Source organism: Crassostrea angulata, chromosome 2, assembly GCF_025612915.1.
Source record: "Crassostrea angulata isolate pt1a10 chromosome 2, ASM2561291v2, whole genome shotgun sequence".
In the NCBI taxonomy this organism is placed as follows: domain Eukaryota; kingdom Metazoa; phylum Mollusca; class Bivalvia; order Ostreida; family Ostreidae; genus Magallana; species Magallana angulata.
Genome location: NC_069112.1, coordinates 48000178 through 48023431, shown reverse-complemented (window position 1 = coordinate 48023431; position 23254 = coordinate 48000178). Strand labels below are relative to the sequence as shown.

Below are 23254 nucleotides of genomic sequence, written 5' to 3'. Positions count from 1 at the left end.
AACTCAAATTATGTTAGGGTTTTGGATCTTGTTACAAAATGAAGTATATTTTGTCCATACCTAGTTAGACTTAAACAGTTTATATAACTATGGGTGTGTTAATAGAGATAGCTTCAGATACAGGTTATCTTGATGCTGAAGCAGGTGTAAACAAATTAATAGTTAACTACAGCTTGAAAAAATTGTCCTGTCTAACTTTCATATAATCATTTAACTTTGGTTTTGAAATACAACGCCAACTAGAACCCGACCTCCATCATCAAGAATGCTTTTAAAAAATCCTTGTACTATATCAGTCAAATTTGCTTGATATATGCGATTGTTGATATGATAATTATCATCACGATTCCTATTCCTTTTGATATAATATTTCATTCTATTATATGCTTGATTAATTCCTAGCTCTCTGGTGGGCTTAAATCCCACTATCTCGAAAAAAAAAACCAGAACGTTATATTCACGTGACCTAGACGGTCAATATAACATTTGATTTTCTCTACATTGGACTTAAAATAGATCGTCCACTGAAACTTCGCTTTTTGTCAATTTGTTCAAACTAAAACATTGCTTGATAACACTCAATTTATAAATGTCTTTAAATATCGCTGAATCATATAATAAAATAATTACTGATGTTTTGCCGATCAATACGATGATTTAGCTACCCTGATTGATAATCGATTACTTATTAAAAATGTGTGTAATCAATTAATAATCGATAAAACTCATTTTTTGCCCCGTAATTGATTGTAATCAATAACATTAAAACAAGTAATCGATTAATAATCGATTACATCAAATATTTTTCTCTAAAATAAAAATAATATCTCTTCTTAAAATATAGTGTTTTAACTGTTATAGTTGATTTTGTTGAAGAGTTCAATAAGGATTTCCATAAAAAATGATATAAAAATTTGAGCCTTTTAAAATTAATTAAAAAAATGGGGGGGGGGGGGGGTTGTTGGAACAAGTTAAGGTAAAATCTTTACGTTCATTATTATTCTTTTCTTATTGCTTTCTTTAAATAAGAATTTACTTTCGCTAAAGTTTGATAATTAAAATATTATTATTGGCAATGTGCAACAAAAATTGAGAAAATTGTGCTCCCGGATTTTGATGAGTTGTTTTTGGAGCTTGTAATTGTTTAAATTTAAATTTATTTTCTTATTTGGGTTATAGTTTAATTGTTATTCAAACATTAGGGTGGTCACACCTCATAAACTACAATGTGGATTCCTTAACTGACGAGGACAAAAACACACATTTACAGTTACATACAAAATACATGTACACCCCCTTCCCTCTTCTCTCTCTCCCAATACCAATAATGGTCAATCAATAGGTAGCCCTAGATTTTTTTCTAAGACACATTAGGTTAAATCATTAAAAAAAATTGCAAAGCGGAATGAACGCATTCTGAATAAGAACTTATTAACTGATTATGTATTCATGTTAACAAATATTTATTATTTATATTTTAAGTTAAAGTGGAAAATCATACTACATAATTACAATCATTTATATTCTATTAATGATATTAAGAACAACACTTGTAGAGTATTTTGTTTTCTTGTAAAATGTTCACAACAAAATATTTATGTGAAAAGTAATCGAAAGTAATTACAATTACACTGAAAATTTTTGATGTTATCGGTACAATTACGATTACAAGTAATCGAAAATCCATACTGTTGATTACTTGAAAAAGAGTAATCATTACAATCAATTACGATTACTCGATAACGATTACCCTTGCCAGGTTGTACATTGTATCATTTGATATTCTGTAAGATATTGTTGTATCATATAGTTTTGTTTGATATGATATTGTAGTATATAGTATTATATCTTATAATATTGTATCACGTGATATTATATAGTGCTGTATCATATTAAAAACTATCATATTACATAAAACAAAATTGTTTCATATTATTTGATACATTATCCTTTTATTTAATACAATATTGTGTTATATGATACACTATCACCACACATATCATTTCAATAGAAAAATATAATACGATAGTAAATGATACAATATCGAATCTTATTACATGATACAATATCTTACAATATCGCGGGTATGATAACGCAACTCTCAGCGAACAAATTCCTCTGATCGATATGACGTCACAATAAGCAGTATGATGTCATAGTTTACTCAGAAACATGTCGATTTTAAAGAAGGAGTCTTTTATGGTTTTCGACTTGTCAAACGTAAAATTGATTAATTGTTCATTAAATCAAGATGAAAGGAAATTATAATAGAATATTTTTCTTTCTTTTTTATTATCGTACAACTTGGCATAGAAAAGGTAATCAAAGTTTAGAATATAACAAGGACTATATTTTTGGCGTAATATTGGCGAAGGAAAATATCACATATTGCGCAATTCAGAATTGCTGCAGATTAATGAGTCTGGTTTAGCATTTTAAAAACAATAACATTAATGATGGATTTTTTCACTAATGTAAACTAATGATATGATACTTGGGTTTCAGAATATGTGTTTAAAATATGATTTGCCTATCAAACTACATTTTTGTAGGCTTTTTAAAGTGCCCTTCTATACACTGATTTTTGTGAAAAAATCACTAAACTCAGTTTTTCTCTCTTATTAAATGGTCAATATTTAGCTCATCTGAGCTGAAAGCTCAAGTGAGCTATTCTGATCACTTTTTGTCCGTCGTCCGTCTGTCCGTCCGTCCGTCTGTCCGTCCGTCTGTTCTTACATTTTTGAATTGTGAGCTAAATATTTTGTCCAGACAGCACTTATGAGCTAAAAAAAATTATGAGCTTAGCTCATAAAATTGGAATAAAAATTCACTAATATCATTGTTGTGAGTTTTAAATGAAGAATAACAACGAATCAAATTTAGCTCGTAAATTTTGGATTACTCCTTGATAGACTCGTAATTGGATTACTTCCCTTTGACCAGATTAAAAATTCGCGCCTTTCCTAATGAGTCGATTTTACGCGCAACTTCCGGTAAATGACGTGAAGGCGCGCATTCATCTTTAGGAGCTACAGCAGAACAGGTAAGGCTTTTTCATTGATTACTCTCTGTGAACTTATTATAACTCTTGGTGACTTATTATTTCAACAATCGTATAAAGTGATTTTTACATTGTATTTGTATTCATCGTATCATATCAAAGCGATGAACTAGATTTATAAATGTATTTTTTCGAATTCGAACGTAGTGACAGTAGATACACGTTTTATTTTTTGACAGACACCTAGTTATGTTCGGTTAATTCCCGAGACTTTTGGGTGTAAGATCGTTGCCCCAACGCAAGATTTATGACAACGGTCATTTTTGTATTTGCTTGTTGCAAGAACTAAATTAATTGTTCAAAAACATTGCGCTGGCGAGGAAATAACTGAAGGTTGAACAGTATACTTGAATCCGCTTTGTTACCATTAAATATATTTAACGTTTTAATACACCCCATTCCAATAATTTTTTATTCAGACAGGGCTGAGAATTATTTTTGAGGCTCGGCGGCAATATCCATATGCACAGAGGGTTCCGCTCTGGTAATCAGATAGTCAATTTGTCCGGAAAAATTATCAGATTAATCAATTATTGATACAGTGAAGTTGCCTTTAACGAATCACTAAGTAAATTCGCGTTGATAGTGTATAAATTAGCCGCGTTTTTGTGGTCTTTGATTTAAGTATAGAATAAAATATAACTTGTTTCAAGAAATAATTTTATCAATGAAAAGATGCATGTATAATCTGTATGTCAATAGTATGAAATGAAATAATTTACCTTGCATTAGCAATGAAATAAGACGGAAGTCTTTATTTTGTTTGTAAATGCTAAAAAAAAAATTTTTCTCTTTATAACTATAAGATGGTTTCAAAGTGGGCGCCATTTGACAGGAAGTAATAACTAATTGTTTGAACAGTCCCTCTTTTCACCTTGACAATTCACTTTAATTATTTTTCTGTTATATAAAATGCCATTAAATAATTAATTGTGCATGATTAAAAATAATTTGAATTTTATTTATTAGTTTTCAACCCCGATTGGAAATTGAAAGTAATCAGAATTTCCTGAAAGTCACACATTCTAAAGCCAGTCACTTTTGATTTAGAAATTACATGTTTAAATAATTCTCAATGGTTCAAACAACCAAATGTGTACACAGGTAAGGTCATTCCTGCGTGCGGTCATCCGTAAAAACTATGGATGTGTTGGTAGCTTTCATCTTACAAAGAAGGATGTGTTGAAGTGTAAAGTTCTACATGTATAATGCGTTGTAAAGAGTTACTTTGTACACAAGAGGGGTGTCAACCAACTAAACAAAAGAATATACAGGTGTAAAAGGTGTTTTGTATATAGGAACAGCAGTTTACACCCAAGTTTTGGGGTTATGTGTTATGCATGGGTGTTTACTATACACAATACTTCACGCTAACAGGTTAATTCTTGTAAGAATAAAAGTGGATTGTTGCGTCCTCGACTTGGGCATTTTTGCATATGGCAATTTTTTCCCAAAATTCAATGTGGTAGAAATCATTTTAATGAGCAAAATCACAAAGGCTTGGTGAAGTTCCTAATTATTTGTTCCAGAAGAAAAAAATTGGTTAAAATTCATTTGGTAATCTTAGGTGTAGTTCTGTGTATTGCAATAAATAAATTCACTGAAAACATTCGTTTCAATCATGGTAAAAAAAAAAGTGTATTCAATGTACACTTAAAAAGAAGTAACGGGACAACACTCGCCATCTTGGATTTATAGGGGGGTCTCTGTTCAAGCTATGTTTTAAACAAGTTCTACTAATTTCTCCATCGATTTCTGACAAGATTTAGGTTGCGAAGATGATCAATTAACTGATCCGTGTCGTCAGACTACATCTGTATGCCGCATAATAAACACATCATTCCGAATGTACCAGTACTAGAAACTTGCCAAACTAATTCTTTAGTGCACACTAGTTTATTGCAGATGATAGCCTCAGGTAATTTATGGTTGCGATTCAGAAAATGATTACTGATATGTAAAGAAATAAACTGGATGGTGCTTTTTACCAATCAAGAGCAAATGAATTTTAAATGCTGGTCAACTGTTAAACAATCAAAACACAAGGTTTATTTCAATCAAGCTGGCCACATAACAAGGATTCAATTTTGTTCAAATGAAGGACCACATCCAATTTCAAGAGGAGATAATAAAGAATGATTGAAAATTTATTTTGACATTTAAAAAAAACGATGTGGCAAGAAAAGTTCCAAGTTTGTTCAAATCATGATTTCTCAGAGGTAGGGTGCATGGGCCTGCAATTGAGTGGAATTTTTACATAGGAGTATATTACCCTATTATTTACCAACATCAGATAATTACGTTAAAACATCCCATAAAAATTAAAAACAAACTAGTGTATTATTATGTCAAATAAGAATGAAGTGAAAGTAAGGAATTGTTTATTCAAATGTTACATTAAGTCTTATACCATGGCATTGGAATCTCGTACCATAGCATACAATCTCATAGCATATCTGTCTTAGCATAACACAGCATACAGCATAATTTTTAACTTGGTTTTTAAAGCTTTAATTTTAAAGAAATAATGTTTACATTGCAGATTAGTGGTAAACTTTGGCTTTTTATAATTTAACTTTGAAATGCTGGAACTCTTCTGTATGAGAAGGTGTTGTGTTCAAATCTCATAGCATACTATATCATTAAGCCTCCATTTCAATTTCTCAAAGCATAGCATAAAATCTCATAGCATTCCATTAAAATAGCATTAAATTGTAAACGATATGCAATCACTAAAATCCTCTCTTTGGTGATAAAGCAACATTCTCATAGAAAAAACACATAACCTGCATTAATGGTGTGCACTGTGTGTGTAAAGTCATATATAGGCATTTAGTTAAATAGTATTTCATGTTATTTTATTGATATATTTGCATGTACAGACCCCGAAACGTTCTACTATGCCAGCGGCATGGTTCGATTTGCGAACAGTATGGTTCGCTTTGTGAATGGTACGGTTCATTTTGTGAACAGTACGGTTTGTTTCTTGCATGGTACGCTTTGCTTTGCTGGGTTACCATTACATTATATTGCATGCATTTTGCATGGTACCGTTCGCTTTATGGACGGTACAGATCATTTTGTGAATGGTACGGTTCATTTCTTGCGCAGTACAGTTCGTTTTGTAACTAAACGGTACGGTTTATTTTCTTGCATAGTATGGTTCGTTTTTGAGGTGTAGTGTATGTTTCACGGTCTGTATTACTAGAAATATATTGGGTTTTTTTTTGCATTTTTTGCTGGGGCCCATTCAATTGGGAAAAATAGCGACAAAACAATAAAATTGGGAAAATTCGATTTTATATATTATGAAAGTTGATGATTTCTATCATTTATTCAAATACTAATTAAAGCACAATGCTTCTTTTACTAGAGTTCTTGAAATTATTTATTATTCTGTTCAGTCATTCTTGAAAATTATGACAATTAATAACCAATCCAAAGTTTTCTTTTTTAAGGTACTTCACTACACCGAGACTTATACTTTTTAAGACACTACGTCTCAAGATGGCGATTTAAATGTTTTATTAAACTGTTTGTATCAATCGATTCAGATGTATATCGTCATAGCTAAGTGGTAAAAGTATCAGGCTTGTGAACCGCAGGTCATGAGTTCGAATCCATCTGGTGCTTGTGTTTATGTTTACTGAATGAAATTTTTTAAAACATCATTTTTTATCTAAAATTGCACATTTTTTCGCCTATTTGACATATATTCTTCTTATCCATCATGCTTTCTATCATAATCAAGTAATTTTCTGCTGATTTGAGAAACTGTTTCACGGTGTAGTGAGGCACCTTAAATACAGTTAAGATTTTTTTATCAAAAATTTGGGAAAATATTAGGAAATTTCCAATTGGGACTGGTGCCAAATTTTAGCCCCAAATCAGGCCTTAAAAAACACTGTAATTGCATAAACACTCTGTGACTTGGCCATGCATATTATAATATACAGGTATGCATGCAGCAGTGATATATTTTTGGCTGACTCTTAAAGAGAATGTAAAATAAATTTTAAGCTTAAAGTCCATATCAGTGAGTTTTATATTAGCTGATTTTACTTTAAAAGAAATTTTATTATTTATCATGAAATTAAAATGATAAAATTGAGTTGCATTTAATGTGTAAGGTATTCCATATTCTGCAATGAAGGCTTGTATGACATTAGATTATAACACATCTATGACATGTATGAATATCTACATTTCAGTTAATATATTTTGCTCCTAATATTTGGATAGATTTAGCTCCCAATATTTGAATAGATTTAGCTCCCAATATTTGAACAGATTGTGTTGCAATCCCAAGATGCATTATCCCATAATGCATCATTTTCCAAGGATTAGACATGGAGGATTACCAAAAATACCTCCTTTCTCAGGACATTTTATTAAGTTTGATCCTCAGTGTGCTGCTTTTGATGTTTGTAGTTTCGTTATGTATTTTAAAAAAACATGAGAAATGGAATCAGATATTCAGAAGGTGGAATGGAGAAAATACTAATTAGGTAAAATTTTATGATTGTAAGGAAACTTGTCTTCATCATGTTCTTGTTTCAACTCTGCCTCAAAAGTCAACATGATGCTGTTCTGGTGATATCATATGTACTTTATAATAACTTTACCTGCTCTTATACCGTGAGAGATGATCTTGATCCAGAGTCAATGGAAATGGTACCAAAACGAGTACTAGAATTTGAATCAATTGTTGAATTTGAGGATGTTATTCAGTACTGCATTCTCATGCAAATACATTATTATTAAGGTAAGTTTGACTTAAAAGCCTGTAGTTCTTTTGATTTTTTGGAAGTTTGCAAAATTATTTATTTTTGATATTATTAAACCTTGCAATAAAATATTACAAAAGCATGCTTGACTCATAATCCCTTTATTTTTGGCCTTATATAGACATATATAGCATTTAATAGTATATGTTCATAATTATCAGCTAAGCTCATGATTTTTAGACAGTTAGTTTTCCCATGGTTCAATAGGAAAACAGACTCCATTTTGAATAAGAAGGATTGAGGCAAGCTAGGGATTACTCTTTACAAAGAATGATGAATGACCATGAATTGCCTGTTGGATTTTTACTCATTATGTCTGCATTTGATTTCTCAGAAATATGTAGTATGTGTGGAGATTTTGACTTTGATGTGCTGGAAATCTTTGTTGATGGACACAATGCTTTATTTTTCTATGATATACTTGAATTGCAAGCAACTGTCTTTTACTGTTTGGTGAATGGATTTGAATATAAGAAGTATGTTATTCAATTATAGAAGGTGAGAATTTTTTAAGTGTTTCAGGTTTAGAAGTCATTTTGTAAGGAAATTTAACTTAACAGTAAACAATATATATATATATATATATATATATATATATATATATATATATATATATATATATATACACACACACACACACACACACATACTGGTTTATATTACATAAAGAGGTATAGATTTCCATAAAAACACTCAGAGGTATATGCTTTATTCTTCCATTTTAGTAAAATGGCATAGCAGTTTATGTTTACTTCACACTTAAGATACCATTCATCATCCATTTTTTACAGGTTTCTTTATAGGTGCCTCGCAATACCAATATAATTTTTGTTCACTATCCGAGGTATTCCTTTTAAGGTTATATCCAAATATGGTATATACCTCAGTATGGTAATAATCTTATTAGCGAATTGTAAATTGTTACTGTGTTTTCCATGTTGATACAATGGTTTAGACATTCGAGGAAAACAATATTCACTGAGCCGAATGGCGAGTTGAATATTTTACTAAAGAGGGCTAAATTATCACATTAATGAAAAACACAATAACTGTTTTATTAATAATTAAAAAACTCATAATTCAATCTACCCTTATAACATATTTTTGTTTACATTGTTTACATAGCAGGGGGATCATGATGAGTTTTAAATGTTCTTCTGGCTTTGCTTTTTTGCAAAGTTAGGCTTAACCATTAGGCACATAGCATCATAGAGGGTTAAGCCCCCCCCCCCCCCCCCCCCCCCCCCCGACACACACTTTTTCTCGCCGGAAATGTAATTTGTAATTGTTCCTAAATTTACCTTGAAAGAGTAAGAAGTTTGAGTAATAGGCATACTAGCCCCCCCCCCCCCCCCCCCCCCCCCCCCACGATTAGGAATTTTTTTTTTTTGGAGGGGGGGGGGGATTTGGGTAGGGAAATTTATTTTCGGAAGTATAAGTATACCCCCCCCCCCCCCTCCACGGATTAGGATTTTCATGATTTTGGAAATTAGGTTTTTCCCCAATATTTCTGAGGATTAGTCTAGCCCCCCCCCCCCCCCCCCCACTTTCAATTTGCTTCCGACGCCAGTGTAATCTAAATTTTATTGGATATAATATTTACTCACTCGCATTTTATTCCAAATTTCTTTTAGTTAGACAAAAATCGGGGGTCAGGTAAAAAAAAATCCCATAGAAATTCAATGGATTAAATGATATTTTGTTGTATAAATTGCATACTGTTACATGTAATTGTAAAATTTTGTCTTCGGCTCATCATCCATGCGCGGATCTAGAGAAGGGTGGGGGGTCCGGACCCCCTCTGAAATTTGCAAAAATAAAAAAATACTTTACATTATATCACGGGTTCGATTTTTAAATAAATGGCGCGAGCCACCCCACCTTCACTCCGGATTTTTTTTTTGGATCCGTGCCTGTCATTAATTGATTTTAGAAAATCACAAAAGTCCAAATGACATGGACCGAAAAGGCCAGAGGTAGAAATAACTCACCACCAATTATGTCTGGATATCATGTTTGTTTGTATATATATGTATATATATATATATATTTATATATAAAAAAAAAAATTCATCTTGATATGATTTTGTGATAGACATGATATGGGGGGGGGGGGGTTCATCCGGGTATCGACTCGTGTGATTTTTTTTTATCCAATGAGATTTCTTGTAACGGAAGATAACTTTAAAGGATGACATGAGCCTGCTCGAGGTCTTTTGAGTTTTCCTTCTATTAAAAAGATTGACGTTGGATACTTAGTTTTATAGGTAATCATAGCATATACAGTGTAATGTAATTAAAGTACTACATATATGCAGTTAACTCTTTATATAGAAATTATTACATGTTTTAACAGGAATCAACCATGTGCTTCTTCGTGTGTTTGATTTTTTTTAAAATTTATTTTGTGTCAAGGATTATAAGGATGTCTTTAAAAGCCTTTCCCATTTCCAAGTCTGTTGGATTTGTGTTGACAAAACGATATTGTATATATGATGAACTTATTGCCTTTTGTTGTCAAAAGAGAATTGATTTTATGCCAGAATGCGATGATCATGGATATTATGGAGTTTTTAGAATTCATATGTTCTCATTGGAAGATGCTTTGCATGTCATTGAATTTATCCGAAGAAGAAATTTGAATGCAGTGTTTGTAAATATGTTATGAAGCTGCACTATGCCTAATGGAAAAACTTGTATAACTTGAAAGGTGTGTTCAGCAGAGTGATCGCTAGAGAGCACATGCCAAAAATTGTTTTGCATGTGTGGAAATTTTGGCAAGTGCTCTGAGTCTCACTGTGCTGATTGTGGGTGTCTCAAGATTAATTTTGTGAAATCATATCGGTAATATGAAGAATAATTTAAACAGCTGTTAAATGGATTTCTCTTTAGAAGAAATATATTTTTTTACCTCTCATTGTAGACATGAATTTATTGTAAAAAAGTCATCTAAAAAACATAATTTTGCAGCTAGGTTAATGACGGAAAGAAAAAATATTTTCTGTGCAAAAAAACTGTATTTGAAATTTTGGCTGCCAGCTGGGTATATTTGAACTGAACTTGCAGTAAACACATGTTATTATGTAGTTGGTATTACAGGAGTGATTTAAATGTAATTATTTTTAAAATTTTTATCTTTTTAGAAATTGAGTTTGATAATGGAAACAAGAAGGAAAAGAAAAGGTATGCATAGCATGTTGTAGTACGTACTAGCCGATGTTATCGATTAGTAAGCTTATTAAAATTGTGTTTGTAAGATTTCAAATGCGTGGATCTTGAAAGGGGAGGGGGGGGGGGTCCATAAATTTGCAAAAATAACAAGGATTCTGAGAGTAGTGCATAAGCAATACACGTCCCCTACTGCAGGACTCGACATTAACGCTTGTCCGGTACCAGTTAAAAAAATATACGGACAAGTGAATATTGCTTGCCACTTGTCCCACTGGACAAGTGCATTTTTATGTAAAGAAGTCTCCAATATTTTTAAAAGTAAAGAAAGTTTTGTGATAAATTAAGTTTATCCGTAGTCCCGTTATAAGTTTATCGATTAGTTATTTTGAATTTCGATCCCAACTTCAGATTGAAATGCAATTTAGTTACTCTTGATCAGGATTGAAGTTCACTAATTACAAACAACTTTCAATATTGAACTGTAAAGGTGTGGATCTTAGTTCTTACAAAGTACCAAACACACATGTTATCAAAAAGAAAGCATGGAAGAACAGGTAGCAAATATAAACTTAAGGATTGTGGAAAGAAATGTAATTTGTTTTAGGTTTCATTCATTATTGATAGCTAGACTATGATGACTTTCCATGTTTAGTTTAAAAAACAGCTGAGAAATCAATATAAGAGTTACATGTATTTTAAAACCTGATGCTAAATTTACAATGTCTTGTAATTTGCCATGACAAAGATACAGCTGACAAATCATGTTTTATTAATGTTATATGGAACCAATATATTTAGGAAAGATCGACACTTTAAGTTTCCATTTAAGAAGTCAGGTAATTAATTATGGCAAGTCTCATACCGGTAATCAATAAATGACTTTATTTTAGTAATACAGAACTGTAGTTGACAAGTTGACAATATTTGATCTTTAATATTGAACATTTTTTGGATAAGTGAAGTTGAAGTTTGGACAAGTAAATATCTTGGGCACTTGTCCGAATGGACAAGTAGGAAAAAAAGTTAATGTAGAGCCCTGTACTGGTTTGTGGAAATTGTGAAAACAATGCACTGTTATGCAGAATATCGAACCCGAACATTAAAAAATTGGAATAAAAAATTATTTCTTGAAAATATGTCAACCAGACGCTACCAAAGTGTAAACTTGATCTGTAGTTGGACATTTTGAAGCTGTTCAGCAAGTTTCATATAATTCCTCAAACGCATAAAGAAAAAAAGTGTGGAAAACTGAAGTGGGACAGACGGACAGACAGACAGATGGACTGACGGATGCAGAGGAAAGCTTATAATAGTCCCTTCCGGTGAAAACCGGTAGGGGACTAAAAACAATTACTGTACATTATGTCACAGGTTCGATTATTTTTTTTGAAAGACACAGGAAAAAATTTGGATCCGGGCTTGTTTCAGCTGTTCAGGCATTTTAGTTATTTATAAAATGAAGATTTAATCTAGTGCATAGGAAATATCACATTTAATTACTTTGATACATAAACATGGCAAAAAATAAATGAAATCTTTATAAAGATGTATCATGATGTATTTATAAATGTTTGTAGAGGTAGAGAGCCAAAAGACTGAGTTACATAAGTTGGTTACTTATGTTAAAGGTAAGTAAAGTGTAGATTACTATAAACATGGCCGAATTAATCTCAATAATTTTTTAAAGTCTGGAAAATAGATTTTCTTTTAAAGTACTGTAAAATTGATCCCTATATATACTGTTTCGGTGCCACCATGGGCCTTTATCAATATGCAGTGAATAATTAAGGCTCGATCCCGTCTGATTACTTCATTATATTAATTAGAGTTTTTGCATGGTCTCTCAGTTTATGTTAAAATTGGTGCATGGTTCCGAAACAGTCGTTTTTGTGTGTCACTGTTTAATCTTGCCACCTTGATTTTGTATCTCTACTGTCTTTGATGTTACTTGGGTTTGTTTCCAGGTCAGATTGTTTTTTGCAAATGGAAGCATGGAATCTGGTGGCCTGGTTTTGTAGAAGAGGTTTTTGGGGAAGATGTATATAAAATTTCCTTCTGGGAAGAAGATGAAATGTAAGATTTTCTTTTTCTAAAGCAATATATATACATTTTTTTTTATTATTATTAAAAATATACGTTAAAATTGGGTTTTGTTATCTGATATTTCTAAAATAAAAAAAATTATTTCAGACAGTTATATGCTTAGAAATTCATAATCCAATGCACCAAGGAAAATATAGACTGTCAAAAATTGTCTGCATATTAAAGGAGCATTGTCACAATTTTCATCAAAATTTTCGAATGCAGGGACAGGGTATTTTAAATTCTCAACCTAATTTCAAGAGTCGGACGTTAAGTTATATGCAAGATACACTTTGAAGTCTTTGTGATGTATAAACGAGGATTTGTATGAATAACCTGATTTTAACCTAAAAGCAATTAATGGTCAAAAATGCAAGAAATGTACATTTATGTTGAAACAAATAAGTAGATAAATAAATTCTGCTTAAAAGAAGGTATGATTGGTATATCAAAATATGTCAACAAAAACATGGCACAATGGATCAAGGCGGAATTACTTTATAAATATTTATAAATATTTTGTTTTCCATGTCTGTAGGATTACTTGTAATGGCAAGCTGAATCTTCGAGAGTTTCAAAGCAATTCAAATTTAATCGCTTCAAGCTTGAGTAAATATCTTTGGATTATTATTAAGGTTGTTTTTGTTCAAAACATTTTAATTTGAAACAAGTCCAAGAGATGGATTTTCTTAAATGCTTATTTAAGGGAGTATGGGACACTTCCAAAGTATTTGTGATGTTTTTCCTAACAAAATGAACATAAAATTATTTCTTACTAAATTATATATTTTTTCTTTCCAATTACATATACCTAACAGCATAGTGCAATCAGTTAGCGTGTAAGCTGCGGAACTGGAAGACATATGAGTTCGAATCCCCGCTTGGATTTTTGATTTAATTTTAAAATGAAATTTTAAATGAATTATTTTGGTCAAAAAATGTAAATTTTGAAAATTTTAAACCAAAGAATGTAATTAAATTATAATGTACCTTTATTCACATAAACATTACCTGGTGTCCCATACCACCCTTAATAGTGATAAATACTGTAATTACCAAAATAATCCAATTAACAAAACTCTTCTTTAATTGCCTTGAAGGGATTTCTAAATTTTAGAAGAGTTTTTACAGTTATACTTAAGTTTCAGTTTTCTCAATAGCCTGGCAATTATGACAGTTCATCACCACAACAGGACATAAATTAAACAATATTCATTTTCATTTTCCAATTACAAATTAAATTAACTTCAATGTTCAACTAAACTGAAACATTGAAGTTAATTTAAATTGTAATTGAAAAAAGAAAAAAGAAATATGTAGGCTATGGGGTACAATTTCATTTCTTTATATCAAGAGTGGTACATACTGTAAACCAATTACCGGGTATTACCTTTTTATTCCAGGATTATTGCTTAGAAACCTAATTATAACTTATTTATCTGATTTGTATAAAAAAAAATCAGCATTAATTTAGTAAAAATATAAAATTAGTCACATCATATCTAAGTTTTATCAATATATTATTTTTCTTAAAAAAAAATTATTTGCTGTCTAATATAATAAAATAATAGTTTGCCATCTGATTTTCTGCCAGTGTACCAGGATGATTTTAATGATATTAGTGTAACCTCATATTTCCTGCTATTAGCCTAACCCGCATAGGAATGGTGTGTCAACAATGCTTAGCATGATCAACTTTAGCTCTGTAAAAATCAATGCAGAATATTTGTTCAATTTTAACAATTTAGGGGTAGAGTTTTGCGAAACGCAGGAGGGTTAACAGGTCAGCTGATAAACTGTTTATCTATAATAACATGATTAATGAACAACTAGCTCACAGGGTTGTCTCTAAGACCCGGGAGGCGGGGAATTCCCCCGCCTATAATGCCTTAATTACCCGGCTATTATTGCATTTCAAACACAATGTAGCTATAAGCAAGATCCCCAGACCCCCTGCTACTTTTTCCATCTCCTCCTTCTACTTCAATTTTTAGAGACAACCCTGAGCTCATGACAAGTAAAATATTTAAGCAGGGGTTGCTCGCAGATACATGTATTTATTCCATATTGCTGATAATGCTTTACAGTATATACCATTCTTGAGTAAACTTTAACACGTATTAAGATCGAGATACGTTATTTGAATGTTGGTATTATATAACCCCATACACTGTTTTGTTGTTGTTGTTTTTTTACTAATGCATGCTTTGAAAAGACATATACACTGTTTTGTTGTTGTTTTTTTTTCTAGTAATGCATGCTTTGAAAAGAAGGCAAGGTTAAGGACAATGATCAAGAAAAATTCAACTGAAGTGTAACAGCAAACTTAATTATTGTCTCAATCAGCTCATATATTCGATATTCAAGTTGTAAAACTGTAAAGCAACATAAATTAATTTGTACCGGGTAAGTGAAATTTTCATTAGAATGATTAAAACCATCATGTCCTATGCTGTTCTTATGGGAATGTGGTAAATTAAGAACTGTGAAATTGATCTTCCTAAAGAATGATACATGTAGATTAATGATATGACTGATCGAGTTTAAAGAAAGTGCTATTAATTGTTTAGAACTGATTTTTTTTATAAAGATTAATTAAAAGAAATTTTTAATGCATGAAATGAAAACACATTGTTCACTTTTGTTTCTTCAAGCTTGATTTTAGTAATCTTTGTTCACTATATACATGTACACTCAAACTAAAACAATTTACTTTTCCTCTGTATATGTCCTTATGCACATGCAAAAAAAATCATTACAATAGGTCTTAATCATTTCAGAAAAACTAAGAAGTCCAAGACACTTAAAAGAGAAGTATTTGCAGGACCTTAAGCAAGCCAAATCAATACAAAACAGTAATAGTATGTGCATTCCTTTGGAGACTGATAATGCAGATTTAGAAAGTACAGTTTTGTTTACTACTTTGCTTTCTATTTTGATTGATAGGTCTGGATACATCACCTGCAAAAATTAGTGTTGTTGATGCTTTAAAGTTGATAGATGCTGACTGTGTGTCTGAAGAAAATTATACTACTCGAAGGTATTAAATTCTTTGTTTTAAACAATGTTTGATTCCCAAAAATTTGATCAATTAACTCTTTTAAAATTACAAACAGAATATTGATTTAATATCCTAAGAAGACAGTTCTAATTAATTTTCAGCAAAAAAAAAAAAAACTTGGAAAAAAATAATTACTTTAATACTTGTAACTGTGAAGCATAAAACATTGTATATTTAATTTTTGATTTAGTAGGGTAGAAGAAGTGTTCCCAGAAATTGTTGACAGTGTTGAGGAAGTTGTGTCAGACGACGGATCTAAGGTCAGCACAATAGACAACATCCATTTGTTTGTTTTAAATCTTTGTATTGTGTGTTTGTATGTCAAATGCTTTACAGATAATAGAATGGAAACTTTAATAGCATTAAATTGATTTTCTTGTTAGAATCTCTCCGGTTATTCAGAGCACAGTAGAAATTGTTCAAACACAGCAAAAGACAAGGAGAAGGCAGAGAGAGGTGAACATGGAAGTAAGTATTTTTACTTAGTGTACATATTAAAAACTGATAATGCAAAGTGAATACATGTGTGTGTACATTGTAAAAGCTAAGATTGCATAGTGAGATACACTTGTATAGATAATGGATTGTGAGGTACATGTATATATGTGTGTACATAGTACAAAAAGATAATACATAGTGAGGTACATGTATATATGTGTGTACGTAGTACAAGATGGTAATACATAGTGAGGTACATGTATATATGTGTGTACATAGTACAAGATGATAATACATAGTGAGGTACATGTGTGTATACTTAGTAAACTGATAATACATAGTGAGGTACATGTGTGTTTACTTAGTAAAACTGATGATACATAGTGAGGTAAATGTATGTATACATAGTAAAACTGATTATACATAGTGAGGTACATGTGTGTATACATAGATGAGATGATAGTAAAAATTGTTTATACATAGTGAGGTACATATGTATACATATTAAAACTCATAATCCATAGTGATCGAGGAACATGTGCACTTGTACACAGTACAGTCCTATTAGACATAGTAGGAAGTATTTATAGGTACATGGTGTAATCTGATCATAGTCATAATGAAGTACATGTAGCTATTTGTACATAGTTTAATCTGATATCCAATTGAGAGGTACACATTTGTTTGTACTTGGGTAAATCTTGAGAATGCATAGTCAGGTAAATGTATGTGCATGCAATCTTATGGAGACTGATAAATAAATAAAAGCAGATTAAGAATATAGTATTTTACTGCATTTCTTTCTACTTTGATTAATAGGTCTGGATACATCACCTGCAGAAATTAACGTTGAAGATGCTTTAAAGTTGATAGATGCTGACTGTGTATCTGAAGAAAATAATGCTACTCAAAGGTAAATTCTTTGTTTTAAACAATGTTTGATTCCCAAAAATTGGATCATAATTGTAGCATAAAACATTGCATATTTAATTTTAGGTTTAGTAGGGTAGAAGAAGTGTTCCCAGAAATTGTTGACAGTGTTGAGGAAGTTGTGTCAGACGACGGATCAAAGGTCAGCACAATAGACAACATCCTTTTGTTTGTTTTAAATCTTTGTATTGTGTGTTTGTATGTCAAATGCTTTACAGATAATAGAATGGAAACTTTAATCGCATTAAATTGATTTTCTTGTTAGAATCTCTCCGGTTATTCAGAGCACAGTAGAAATTGTTCAAACACAGCAAAAGACAAGGAGAAGGCAGAGAGAGGTGAACATGGAAGTAAGTATTTTTACTTAGTGTACATATTAAAAACTGATAATGCAAAGTGAATACATGTGTGTGTACATTGTAAAAGCTTAGAATGCATAGTGAGATACACTTGTATAGATAATGGATTGTGAGGTACATGTATATATGTGTGTACATAGTACAAAAAGATAATACATAGTGAGGTACATGTATATATGTGTGTACGTAGTACAAGATGGTAATACATAGTGAGGTACATGTATATATGTGTGCACATAGTACAAGATGATAATACATAGTGAGGTACATGTGTGTATACATAGTACAAGATGATAATACATAGTGAGGTACATATGTTTAAACATAGCAAACCTTTGATACATAGTGAGTTACATATATATATATGTTTACATAGTACAAAATGATAATACATAGTGAGGTACATGTGTGTATGCATAGTAAAACTGATAATACATAGTGAGGTACATGTGTGTATACATAGTAAAACTGATGATACATAGTGAGGTACATGTGTGTATGCATAGTACATGGTGTAATCTGATCATAGTCATAATGAAGTACATGTAGCTATTTGTACATAGTTTAATCTGATATCCAATTGAGAGGTACACATTTGTTTGTACTTGGGTAAATCTTGAGAATGCATAGTCAGGTAAATGTATGTGCATGCAATCTTATGGAGACTGATAAATAAATAAAAGCAGATTAAGAATATAGTGTTTTACTGCATTTCTTTCTACTTTGATTAATAGGTCTGGATACATCACCTGCAGAAATTAACGTTGAAGATGCTTTAAAGTTGATAGATGCTGACTGTGTATCTGAAGAAAATAATGCTACTCAAAGGTAAATTCTTTGTTTTAAACAATGTTTGATTCCCAAAAATTTGATCAACTCTTTTAAAATTACAAACAGAATTTCGATTTATTAATATCCTAAGAAGACAGTTCTAATTAATTTTCGGTAAAAAAAAAAAAAATTTGAAAAAAGGATTACTTTAATACTTGTAACTGTGAAGCATAAAACATTGTATATTTAATTTTTGGTTTAGTAGGGTAGAAGAAGTGTCCCCAGAAATTGTTGACAGTGTTGAGGAAGTTGTGTCAGACGACGGATCTAAGGTCAGCACAATAGACGACATCCTTTTGTTTGTTTTAAATCTTTGTGATGTGTGTTTGTGTGTCAAATATGCTTTAATAATGATAGAATGGAAACTTTTATTATGTCTCCCAAACAAAGTTTGGACACTTATTGTTTTTGTAGTGTTCTTCTTCTTTTTCTTCTTCTTCTTCTGGGTTTGTCAACCAATCTTTGGGGGGTCAGAGGGGGTTGGGTCTAACATTGAATCCTATGGGAAAATTTATACACTATATTGTAAATGACTATAGCTTGAAAACCAATGAAGATATTGACATGGAGTCTTCAGATGCTTATATTGAGTGGTTTAGACCATATGTGGGGTACATTAGGTCTGGCTCCTAGGGTTATCCTCACCCCCCAGGAATGGCAAAATACTTACTACTGTTGACATCCCTTCCCCTCTACTTTATGTATTCTTGTTTCCTTTGCAATGGAGCATCAAATGGTATATAGGTCATGACCTGCTGGGGTGGTTCCATCCTACTTGAAACAGGAAGTGCCCTAATATCTCTAAAACCGTTTAGATCCATGCCCACAAACCATATGTATTCTTGTTCCTTGTGTATAAGGGCATCAAATGATTTATTGATCAACACCATGCAAGGTGGTTCCGTCTCACCTGACACAGGAAGTGCCTAAATATCTAGACATAATGAATTTAGTCTTATTCTTCTGATTGCCATGCTTTGTTTGGAGACTTTATAATTATAGCTCTGCCTTGCTTTGTTCGGGAGACTTTATAATCGCTCTGATTATAATTACATCTTGTTGTCATTAAATTTATTTTCTTTTCTTATTAGAATCTCTCCAGTTATTCAGAACACAGTAGAAATTGTTCCAACATAGCAAAATACAATTGGAAGGTAGAAAGAAGTGTATATAGAAGTAAGTATTTTCAATTGGTGTAATATGGGGGAAACTTTATTTACTTACACCGCTTACACTGTGCACTTCTTTCTTAATCAAGTGCATGGGTGTAGACTTTCGGTGTACACCCAGTGTACACTTTCCTTACACCAAATTTAGGGCATGTATTGAAAGATGTAACACTGTTTCCAATATGGCAGAAAGATAATGTGATTGGAAATTTGACAGATGAATTTATGTAATATAATGAATATGAAAATGCATTTTATTATTTAAAGTTGATTTCTGTATCAGAGCAATGATGTTTGATAAAATTATGTTTTTAAAGTTAGTTCTTGACAAGTAATTTCTTGTTCTTTTTAATTTTTTCTCATTTTTGAAACAAAATCTGTATCAGAACGACAAGAATGAGATTTCTATAAAGTAAAGACATAAAAAAGAATCAAGCATACCTCATAATTTTATAGCTACAAACTTGCCGTCAGCATTTGGTCAGATTTATTATTTATTTACATGGTTTTATTAAATGCATGTGTTTGATAACCAAAAAATATACAGAGGAATATTGAACAAAAAAGCAAATCCTTCCTGAAAACTGCATTTGTGTCAGCCATATTTAATCTAAACTACACCACAAAATCCACTTGATTATATTATTACAACTTTTTACACTGGTGTACACTGATGTACACTTACTTTGGCTCAATCAAGTTTGCACATCAAAAGCTGATATTGCACACTGAGGTACATGTGTGTGTATGTAGTAAAAGTTAGCAATGCATTGTGATGTACATGCGTGTGTGCACATAATAAAAACTGATAATAAAACTAATAATCTTTCTCTTAGCTTTATTATTCAATCTTTTTTTTTTACATTCAATCGTCAATCCATGGCAAGTCCAGTTTTTAAGGTGTCTAGCTAATGCTCGGCAGCCTTCTAGCAGTCGTCTGGATTGGCAATGGTCCAAAAATTCATGCTCAGCACCGCCTTTTAAATACGCATAAGAAAAAAGTTCCTCAAAGTATTTAACGTATTACAGGATGTTTATTTCATTTATTCAACTACATTGTGTACAAAAACCCAACTTTGCCTTTCTGGTTATTGACAACTCATTGCATATTAAGCATAAATTTGCTTAATCAATAAATGGCGGATGAATACAATGAGGTGTAAATGTTCACTAAATATTATTTTCGTTTATCGCTTACATTTGAATTGGAGACAGTGCCCGATAAAAATAAAATTTGATATGTAAATTTATTTTTTTATCGGGCATGGTCTCCAAAATAAATGTAAGCGATAAACGTATATTGTGATCTTGTTGCAATAAATAAACACGATTATGAAGTATTTTAGATAGCAGGTGTTGTGGATTTATTTGTAAACAACCATACCATAAGTAATCTTGTTTCAATCGGGAATTGAAATTAATAAAAGTATGTTTTATTATTTTAATTAGGGATACACTGTTAATGTATTCAAATTATGAACATTTTAAAATTATTCAGACTATTTAAAGCAGAAAGAAAATCATTTATTAATTTTGTTAACTTTGAATTGTTTTTGATTTTTGTAATCATTATGAGTTATTGATTTTTAAACTGATCACTACCTATTTTATAAGGAAATATAATGATTTTTTTTTGTGTCCGTTCCGGCCTTTGATTTTTTTTTTACAGTGATCATTGAATACTACAGTATTTGTGAATATACATGGAGATCTATTTTGATTTTTCTATTTTTGGTTGATAGATATTGGAAAAATTACTGTGATTAAGAAGGATAACAATTTAGGAGCAACTTTTTCTTTGGAGGATGATGAAGAATGTGTCATTGGAAGGTATAAAATATGTTGATTTGACTGTTCAAAAATTTAAAACATTTTTAAAATGGCTAACATTGGTTACAGTAGAATTTTTTCCAAGCCAACAATAAATGGAAAGAAAATGTGTTGGATTAGGTACTATAATGCTATACTTAAATTTATTTGTATGCGGTCAGTGATTTGAGTAATATGTACTTTACATTTTAGTGCATAGAAATACTGACTTAAAGCAGTTTAAAGTGGCACTACAGATCAGGTTGCCAAAAGTGATTTTAAAATAATTTCCTCAAAATGTTTGCTAATTTTGTTGCAATATTGAAATTATAAACTTTGTGGAATTACCATATTTTCAAAGTTAAAGATTCCCATTTCATTGTTTAATTCAATAATAAAGACAGTCTGGCATGTAAATATTGCAACATACGTCAACACATCCTATGTAAATATTTCAGGATGACTTGTACCCATTAAGCACAGGCTTGTCATCTATTTAAAAACCTTGTCGTTCACCTTGATATGATTGGCTACTCATAACGTAAACAAACATAATTCCGGACACCTAACACGTAATTATGGGCTTATCATTAACATTTGATGGTTCTAACCTTCATTACATTAAAATGTTCTATATGCTTATCAATCTGTACATTCAAAACTGATTGACAAAAATATGGTAAATTGGTCTGTAGTGTCTCTTTATTTTAATTTTTTTTCAATACAGTCCAATCTTGTTATCTCAAACCTCACTGGACCAATGAAGTGTTATATATTGAAAAAAAAATCTAAAAAGTGATTGGGACTTTAAACTTCATTTGGATAATCCATGGTAAATGAGATACCATGTTCAAGATAATAATTAAAGTTTAACTTAATTGTAGTTTTAATAATCTTTATTGGTTTGCAGTGGAAGAGAATGCGATATTGAAGTGTCCCTCAAAAATGTTGACAAGATTCATGCAGTTGTTGCAGTTGGAAGATCAAAGGTAATATATACTAATACATGTCAGTTTATCATTGCATGCATATTTCTAAGTTGTCTGATTTGACATGCATGTTTTTTTTCATAATATTTTGAGCAGTAAGTTTTGCCTTAAGTTGATTTTTTCTATAAGTTCACTTCTTAAAGAAATAATGTGATCTACAAATTCCTCACCCTGAATGTGTCTCAAATTCTTTATCTGATCTAATTATTCTTTTTTTAAAGTATCAACTTTTGCAATTTTTCAGGCTTACTTAACAAATTATAGTAAAAGCTTTCCTGTTGTTCTCAATGGAAAACCAATTGAAATTGGCCAAGAATTGAATGATGGAGATATGCTGATGATTGGTGGCAGAAAATTTCTGTTTAATTATGAAAAAAGTGAGTGCATTGCTATTTTCATTCTTTTCAATATATGATAATCACTATGAAATCATGAAAAAAGTATTAAAAATGAATTTCTAGATAAAACGAACACAAATCTATCGAATATGCAGCTATAAGAAATTAATTTAAAGATGCCTGCTGGCAAAATTGTTATTTTTTATTCAGGATAGATGGTCTGCACATA

At 31.1% G+C, this 23254-nt stretch overlaps 1 protein-coding gene across 1 annotated transcript in view; it reads left to right on the top strand.

The window, feature by feature from the left end:
* The first annotated feature begins 9966 nt into the window (after nt 1-9966).
* The window catches only part of LOC128170974 (uncharacterized), a 29805-nt gene continuing 16517 nt past the window's right edge, over nt 9967-23254 (top strand). The window contains 17 exon segments of the mRNA XM_052836740.1: nt 9967-11031; nt 12597-12647; nt 12984-13092; nt 13640-13710; nt 15882-15962; nt 16048-16141; nt 16353-16422; nt 16546-16630; nt 17420-17513; nt 17597-17672; nt 17796-17880; nt 18624-18717; nt 18926-18992; nt 19812-19896; nt 21632-21719; nt 22609-22687; nt 22932-23064. Coding sequence (XP_052692700.1) covers nt 11007-11031; nt 12597-12647; nt 12984-13092; nt 13640-13710; nt 15882-15962; nt 16048-16141; nt 16353-16422; nt 16546-16630; nt 17420-17513; nt 17597-17672; nt 17796-17880; nt 18624-18717; nt 18926-18992; nt 19812-19896; nt 21632-21719; nt 22609-22687; nt 22932-23064 — 1387 coding nt within the window. The 5' untranslated portion in view covers nt 9967-11006.